The sequence below is a fragment of the Anoplopoma fimbria genome, chromosome 24 (genome assembly GCF_027596085.1).
Source record: "Anoplopoma fimbria isolate UVic2021 breed Golden Eagle Sablefish chromosome 24, Afim_UVic_2022, whole genome shotgun sequence".
In the NCBI taxonomy this organism is placed as follows: domain Eukaryota; kingdom Metazoa; phylum Chordata; class Actinopteri; order Perciformes; family Anoplopomatidae; genus Anoplopoma; species Anoplopoma fimbria.
Window position 1 is genome coordinate 6,043,548 of NC_072472.1, and position 8,979 is coordinate 6,052,526.

At 38.5% G+C, this 8,979-nt stretch overlaps 1 protein-coding gene across 2 annotated transcripts in view; it reads left to right on the plus strand.

Annotated features, from left to right (window-relative positions):
* The window catches only part of si:dkeyp-23e4.3 (rho GTPase-activating protein 7), a 34,348-nt gene extending 25,434 nt beyond the window's left edge, over positions 1–8,914 (plus strand). For both annotated transcript variants that reach the window (XM_054626161.1, XM_054626162.1), the window contains exons 14-17: positions 671–907; positions 1,885–2,114; positions 2,541–2,714; positions 7,147–8,914. In XM_054626161.1, the coding sequence (XP_054482136.1) occupies positions 671–907; positions 1,885–2,114; positions 2,541–2,714; positions 7,147–7,255 (750 nt within the window). In that variant the 3' untranslated portion in view covers positions 7,256–8,914. The remainder of the gene's footprint in view (positions 1–670; positions 908–1,884; positions 2,115–2,540; positions 2,715–7,146) is intronic.
* Positions 8,915–8,979: the final 65 nt, after the last annotated feature.

Genomic DNA, 8,979 nt, shown 5'->3' on the forward strand with positions numbered 1-8,979 from the left:
GCATACTATACTATGACTTTTCATGACATTTCTGTCTCACTACACATTCTGCCTTTGTAGATACCAGTTTATTTGTGTAAAATAGGGTATGCTTTAGTTGAAAGTTTCATGTATTACCTCTTATCAAAGTTTACTGGTCAAACACAGGTGATACTAGTGAATGTCGTGATATAATTGACATCCATTTCCTTTAAATGTGTCATCCATACATTTAAAATAATAAATAATATATTCAAAGAATCTAAATATTGTAGCCATATTACAAAGTGTTCAAGTCTTTGCGTGTATGTGTGTGTGTTTGTTTGTTTTTGTGTTCGTAAGTGCGTGTGTGTGGGTGTTACAGGGATCATGATTCCACTTTAAGCTCATTTGTATTACTGATTTGTAATAAAGCATGCATTGGTTTAGTTACTCAATTCTTGGGCTTTGTTCCTATCTGAATAATGTTGCTTTGATACAGTGGTCCAAGGAGTTATCACAAACTAAGTTGCTATCTTTAAATCAACGTGTAGTAAAACTTAAAGTGTGTTGCTGATGTAACAGGATAGACAATGTCGTCTTAAAAGGCATTATAATGGAATTCATGATTCCTGCCTAGAAAACACTTTTGAAGCTTATGAGACAGAATTATCAAAAATAATGATAACAGATAACAAACTCCTCTTTGCAGCTTCCAGAGTTTTGGCCCAGTCAGCGTTCATGTACTGCAAGCTCCACTGAGGACTCCCTGTCTGAAGGAGGAGGAGGCCCAGTGTCCCCCAGTCAGAGTGGGTGGGAGGAGGAGCAGGAGGAGAGAAGGTGCAAGCTGCAGCTGAGCACCCAGCACCTCCTGAAGGAGGCCAGGGAGAAGAGCAGAGGCTGGGAGAGCCATCAAGCTCCAGAACATGTGGAACTGGCCTTCAAGAAGGTAAATGGAAGTAGTTAGATGTATTACTTCCTTATTGTACTCTAAGGACATAAGGGAATGGATCATTTAAACATAAGGATGTTAATATAGCATTTAATAAAAATCATAAAAAAATCATACTATAGTATGTCATACTGATATCATTAAAAAGTCATTGTGTAGTATGTCAAAAAAAAGTCATAGTACAAAATGTAAAACAAAGTCATGAAGAAGTCTTCTTTGACCGTAAAAAGCCATAGTATAGGATTTCGAAAAATGTTGAAAAATTCCACTAAGTCATATTAAAGTATGATGAAGGAAAGCCATAGTATAGTACGTTGAAAAAAGTCATAGTATAGTATGTCGAAAAAAGTCAGAAAAAAATCATATAAAATATTGAAAAAAAAGTATTGAATAAGTCATTGTATAGTATGACAATAAAAGCCATAGTTTAGTTTGTCGAAAAAGTTGTGAATAGGTCATAGTATAATATGACCTTAAAAGTAATAGTATATGTAGTATATAGTATGTTGAGTCAGAGCATAGAATGTCAAAAAAAGTCATGGTTAAGTATGTTGAAAACAGTCATAGTATTGTAAAAGTCATGGAGAAGTCATAGTTAACTATGTGAAAAAAGTCAAATCATAGTATGTTAAAAAAAAAGGCATATTATAGTAAATTGAAAAAATCCATAGTATTATATGTCGCAAAAAGTCAAAGAATTATATTTTTATAATATGAACATAAAAGCCATTATAAAGTATGGTGAAAAGGGATAAAAAAAAGATAATAGTAGAGTATGCCATTAACAAGAGTCAAAGTATATTATATCATAAAACATGTAGTATAATATGTCATAAAATTGTTACGTATAAGAAAGAGGAAATAAAGAATAAATCATCAAAGACCACCATAATATGTGGTCTATAACAGTGTTGACACAGAAGCGTCTTGTTGGCTCCAATGAGTTCTAATTTTCTTCCTCCACTCGTCTGCAGATGGATGACGGCTGCCTGCTGTGGATGTGGCGCGGCTCCGTGGAGGTGGAAGTCCCCGAGAAGGAGCTGCTCCATCGGCTGCTTAGGGAGCAGGAGCTGTGGGAGGGAAGTCTGTGCCAGGCAACCATCATCCAGACCTTGTCCAAGGATTCTGAAGTCTACCGCTACCTCCTCGAGGGCCAGGGCCACGGCCTGAGCTCCCGGCTCTCACAGGAGCATCTGCTGCTCAGGTAATGAGGCAAGGCTTCACGGACATCTGGGCCTTAACCCCGCTGAGCTACCTACAGAGAAGAGAGGACAGGAGAGTGAAAGCCAAAAATACTCTGAAAGTGTCAGTTTGATTTAAAGTAAAGTTGGCGACGGACATATGTGGTTTCATTTAACGGCCAAATTAAAAAAAAATCTATAAAATCTGCTTCAGAAACTGTTTTGAACTGATATCCGTGGAAAGAAACTCAGGATTGCCAAAATAGTGCATATGGCATATTTTTGTCTGTCTTTTTTATTTTATTCCCATTTGCATTTAACACAGTTTTGCATTCGGAGGACAGCTAGAATAAGATCTAGTTGGAACCAGATTATTGGCAGCAATCACATTTACAGGTCAAATGTGGTTTCTCCACCCTGATTATCTCTTCTCACCTCCACTCTCTCAGGACCTGGCAGGCGGACCCATCCTCCGGCCCTCTGTACATCTCCTCTGTATCTACGGAGCACCCTGAGGGGTTGTCGGAGGGGGTTAGGGCCCAGGTCCACTCCTGCCTCTACCTGCTGGAGCCCACCGGAGCCAGGAAGACCCGACTGACGCACCTCTGTCGCACAGATACCAGGTGAGGATGCAGGGACCAGGCAGGCTGAGGCTGCAGTGGATGTTTCTGTATGCGTAAAGGATACCTGCAGGATAGATAAACAGTTATCAGATAGTTCTGCTTTCATAGAAAGTGGACACATTATACTGAAATGAAAATAAAAAAACAGGAGGACATTATTATATTCTAATTTACCCTTGCTGGGCCAGACCATGCAAGTTTCTTTTTTGTTTTTTTCTAAGTTGGTTTAAATTACCCTTTAAACCATTAACCGTATGATTTTTTTAAATTAATAATATTTGCATTAAATCATGTTTAACGATCCAATCTGAAATGCTTCGATAAGAGTTGAATGAACAATTAAAATATATCATGTTGTTTGCTTAAGGGAGTATTGAAGAAAAAAAACCCAATAAACAATTCTGCAGTTTACAAATTTAAAACTAGATGCTATCTATACTATGACCTATACAGTCAAAACGTTGATTAATTCATAACAATGTAATTAGTCATAAAACATTTTGTCTATCGTTTATTATAGTTCCAAAAAAAACATACATTAGACACACTTAGCCATTTCTTTGTGTTAGTTCTTTCTTAAATAGCAATGATTTTGTGACCAGTCATGTGTTCATATGATAATTAGTTCACATTTAAAATGGCAGAAATGCCCTTTACGTAATAAAGACGAGACTGAAGTACAACCAAGGGCAAAGGGAGCTGCGGGAACTACAAAGAGGCTGAGAGGATTTAAGGCTGTGAGAAGTCTATTAAAAGAAATATCTTGAGAGAGCACTTAGTTCATCTCATCCGTCTTAATTGAGCCCGTTCTGTGTTTTTGACCTCTGCCAACATCTATCTGCAGCACAATCACAACCTCCCTGTAGGTGCAGCGCATGAGGAGGACGAACAGCCTCCTTCTCATGATTCATGCCCTTTGAAACTAAGTTGCTGCAGATTTTCTGCTGCTTACATGATCAATTTGACTCTCGGCGGAGCCCTGCAACTCCATTTGTCTCAGTTGATTAAATGAAATGGAGCTCTGTGCGACACAAAACAGGTGGTAGCGTCTCTCTCTCAGAGGGCCCGGCTCATAGCATCTATGCCATTAAACTGCACTATAGTTGTTGTTTATTCTTTTTTTTTTTTATAACAGCCCAGGCTGCAGGAGGAGGCAATTGCAGATTTGGTCAGTTCAGTTATGAGCACAGACAGAGTTTCCTCTGCACAGATTTAATATAGCTGAGAACACAGGGAGCCAGAGGGGGGGAGATGAAAAGCTGATAACAGACTACTGTGGAGGTTTATACCTAACAAAAAACACACTGATTCTCACTTAAACTCACTTTGTTTAGCGGAATACAATCATCCTACATGTCTGTCATTACGACATGATGCTGCGCTTATTTTTTAAACTCACAGTTAGTCAAAATTCAGAGACCAGTTTAGAGTTAGACAAATTATTTAAGCAAAAAGCCCAAGAGTCTACAGCCATGCTAGCAGCTCTGCAAGGCGGTACACAATACACAGTGCTTTGAGCTAAATGCTAACGCCAGCATGCTAACATTGACGAAGCCAACATGCTAAATTAGCACGTATTATGGTTACTATGATCACTAGGGGAGATATTTAATTATAAATAAAAGAATTGGACGAATTGAAGTTCTGACCCAATGGCGTTCTAGAAAAATGTAAGAGATCACAAAGTTCTAAAGGTTCATCCTGACGGGGAAATGAATGTCAGAACAAAATGTCACAACAATCTATTTTACAGTTGTTGAGATATTTCAACAATAATGACCAAAGTGCGGGACTGAAACACTGACATTGCTATCCATAGAGCTGTGCTGCTAGAATGTTTAAAAATGTATTTATACTTATTACTTCCTAGTTAATTTAAAATAATAAAAATGTATTCCAGTATTTTGTCTGTGGTGGTGTACAGCTTTGAATACATCTGAATTATAAGATACAAACGTTAGTACAACTGTCAAAGTTATGGGATACTAGCTCATACTTTTCCCTGACTGTCTCACAACTCTGACAGTCAAAACTTTGATAAACTCATAATTATAAATCAGTACCATCATTTCGAAAAAAATGTGCTCAGTAAATCAAAATCGCAGCCTTTTTTTTTGATTTACAGATCATAAATCTTCAAGGTCAGTCATAATTTTGATTGAATAGTTTTTCCTCCATTGTTTTTATTCCCCGTGGAACGAGCTTCCATGAGAAAGAGACTGAAGAAAAAAAAAAAGTAGGGTCGATGACAGATTTGATCTATAGCTGTGTGATTATCTCAGCAGGCTTTTAGTCGGCCCATTACAGTCAAACTGAAAGGATCGCCTCAGCACACATTCACAGCCTTGTGTCTCTTTCTAATTTTCCGACCAGTATGTGCTGAATAAAGAACAGAGTGTGTGGATTAACACGCAAACGGCCACCAGCTGAACCGCTACTGTTATCAAGTGAACACACATTTTTAGGCGTTTAGCTGAAACTGTTATTCAGAGCAGCGCAGAGGTGAATAAGCTTTGATTCCAAGATCATTTACAAGGCGACCAGCAGGCGTCTGAGTAACGTGGGCCTGCCAATGCTCCCGTTATGCAAGAGTGATCATGTAAGGAAGAAGTGAAAACACCCAGAGGGATGAACGCCTTCACTCTTCTCTCTCTTTTGTCTGTCACTTCCTCTCGCCTTTAATTTCCTCTCATGACAGAGCTGAGGCTAAACGTCTACGTTGCGTTCCAGACTGTCTTGGGCTTACTCGCACTGACATTGATTTGAAGTGCTTGTTAACTTTTCAAGGCGAGACAACAGATCCACAGCATCAAGGTCAACGGGGCTTTTTACAGTACGGGCCTGTGAAACAGATCCCATCGCCTCCAGAGCAAATTAAATACGTTATGGCCTCAGTGAGGGAGAATCAATGGTGTTCTGTTTGGACTGGAGTCCGTTTGAAACTGCAGGGAAACTAAATACAAGAGACAAATAAAAGGGGAAAACAAATACCACTTAGATCACGTTTTACAAGTGAATATAGCAATATATTGGCTTAAATTTAGAGCAGACAGAACGAGTAAAACAGCAGTGAAAACAGAACCATCACACACCTTTTTCACAGCAGATTTTTTGACTTGTGTAACTAATTATATTGATAGCATGGTTGTTACTCTGACCATTAAATATGTACTGATGTTATTGCTGACTTTAATGATATGCAGGTTAAACTAGTGCAATCAAGTACGTTGGCATAACTACTAATAATATCAAGGTACCTGTAATAAGTGTTACTTAATAAGTAATAAGGCCCTTATTAATCCGTATAAGATTCTTAATACAATTATATGTTTATAATAAATAAGTGTTTATAATCCCATCATAAACATGTTTATTGTTATGAGATTTTTGAAAGAATTTAAGAAACTTGTTAGCAGTTTATAGGTTAAGAATGTTAATTAAAGGCTTATACGTCTCTCATAATTGTTTATAATAACATTACACACTTATTTATTGAATTTAAATAAACTAGTATGTCATAAGTAAACATTCTGTGTTGTGTTATAAAGATAAATACGTACCTTATAAGGCATTTATTAGTAGATAAATATGTACTAATTAACAGTTAACTATGGTTTTTGCACCTACCAGATCTAGAATGTGAACAAAACTTTGTTGGGGTTAATAAATTATTTATAATGTTCATTCGTGTGAGCTATAATGCATGCTACCTGGAACACAGTCAATATTATCAATGCTTTCCTGCTACAACAAGACAAAATGTCTCTTATGAAAAAGGTACGGATCTCTAAGAGGAAATGTTTGGTCAGCTTAAAACAGAAAAACAGAAAGCCGGATGTAGCTTGTGTATTACAATGTTGTTCAGTCAGCTCTGTCTGACATCGTTAAAGAGGCATAATGATATAATTTAAACTAGTAACAGAAAACATCAAATATGAATGCCTTTGTGCTGATTGCTGCAGTACAGGAAAATGTGACACCTATTTAGCATTCGAAACATTTTGTACTTCTTTCCCTGCAGTGTTTTAAAAATGTATACAGGACATGTTTATTCATGACTGGGATATTAAGATGTATTTAAGTTGATTCCAAAGAGCCTTTAACCATTATATCCTTTAATCGTAAAGATCGTAGGCATGTGGATGTCTTTACAAGATACAAGATTCTACAATTACTTTATGGAAAACATTATCCTCAACAAACCAGGGAGTATTGATTACCTTTTTGTCAGTTTAATCTTTCATGAGCATCTATACGTAAAATAAAATAATTTAAGTAAAATAGAGAAGAAAATAAGCTTCTCGGCTCATCGTGTCACTTCTGCCTTCAAGCTGGAAGGTTGCTGTGGAATTGAAGTTACTTTCTCTGTTCAAATGTGTATTCTCACTGACCTTTTCTTTGCTGAAAGATCTTGTTTGTTTTTATCTCCCAGGGGCAGGTCGCAAGAGTGGCACAGCAAAGTCAGCGGACATCTCCTGGCCTCCGGTCTCCTGGCGATCAGGGACTCCTTCAGAGCAGACCTCAAAGAGACCAAGATATGAGTCAATGCAGATGTAGAAGCTGAGGATGACTGACAGATGTTACTCACCCATAACTTGTAGTCTGGTTGAACTGCATCCCTTCCTCGTGGCAGAATGCTGGAAAACAAGGAGACAACCAGCATAGTTTTCACAAGACTTTCTCTAAGTTTTGAAAGTAAAACTTGTGGCCATGAGCACAGCAAGCAGAGAAGGTGACCTATGAGGACTCTCCTGAAACATTTGAACCACGGTCTCTTATGTAACTTCCTTCAGAGTTGCTGTATGTGTTTCCTTTTTTTTTGGTCAGTGACCTTGCGGTTTGCCAGCAGCACCCCTACACTCCCTGCTGCGTCTGTTACGCTTCACACTCAAGTTCACAAAAAATGCGAACCCTGGCGAGCTTTGACAGAGGACATTTTGATGGGAATATGAAAAGCAGAGACCTGATTTGACTTCTAAAGGGCGAGAAGGTGCAAGTGTGGTTTTAACTAGCTAAATTTTTTGGGCCTAAAACATGTTATCCAGAAAAATAGAATCACAAATTGAGTTATTGTTCCACATCTTATTCTTTCCTGAAGACAGAGAAAGAGGCAGGGGAAACACACGGCAGCTGTCTGGATGAACAAAGGAAATAAGGACAGACAACATCAGGAAACAGACTTCTAGCCACCAGACATTTGGCTTCAGTTGAAAGGAAAGAAGGGAAGAGGAGAGAGTGGATGACGAGAAGGCGGGAGGAAGACAGCATCTGTACTAAACCTACGATTAGGAACAAAGCAATGTCAAGGAGAGAAACTAAACACAGAAAGCCCTGAAAAACGGTGAGGTCACTCAACTACGGGGGGTTGTCTCGAGTCTGATGCCAGGCCGACAGTTTCTTGGCGAAAAAAAAAAGCTCACAAACAAAAAAACACCAATCATCCATGTACCAACGCCAGATGAACTGAAGTGTTGAGGTGAAATCAAATCCCACAAAGACAATTTCTTTTCAAACGCAGCCCAGAGCAGCTGGTTCCAGCTGTGACAAGGTTTTAGCACATCGCTTAAAAACTGCCACCCACGTCCCCTTTGTCCCATTTGAGTGACTGTTTTTAACTTTTAAAATCCACACCTGTGAATTTCGACCCATTCAATAAAAGGACAAACTTTGTGTGACAGTTCAAAGACGAGCGATATATATCTACCTCTCCACAGGACGACGCCACAGTTGCGTGACACGACAATGTTGTGATTCGACGAAGGCCTCGCCACGCGCCAGGGGGCGAGCATTTTGTGTGTTTTCATCCCGGCACTGTGACGGATATCCAACCAGACAACTTTCCCCTCCATACTTCCTGAATATTTCAACATCTGTATTTATTCTTAGTCAAGAGCGTGACGTCCACATGTCTCTGTGCTTGTACAGTCTCATTTCATGTGGCACTTGAGCGTTACTTCACTTTCTAAGTTGGCTTGTCCTATATATTTCAAAGTGTCATAGTTATAAATTAGGGCATGTGTGTGCGTGTAAAAGTAACATGCATTCAAACGCCATATTTCTGATTATTTAACTTAATGTATATTCTCAAAACAGATCCTACTTCTACATACAAATCTCTTATTTAATTGCGAGAAATATTCTCTTGTTTGTGTGCGTGTGGAATCAAGATTTATCAGTGCCAAACACCTAATTAAAATGTTTATTTCTCTCTGAACCTGTATCCTGTTGTTTTTTTTCTAGTCTTTTTCCTCCTCTGTGACTCGTC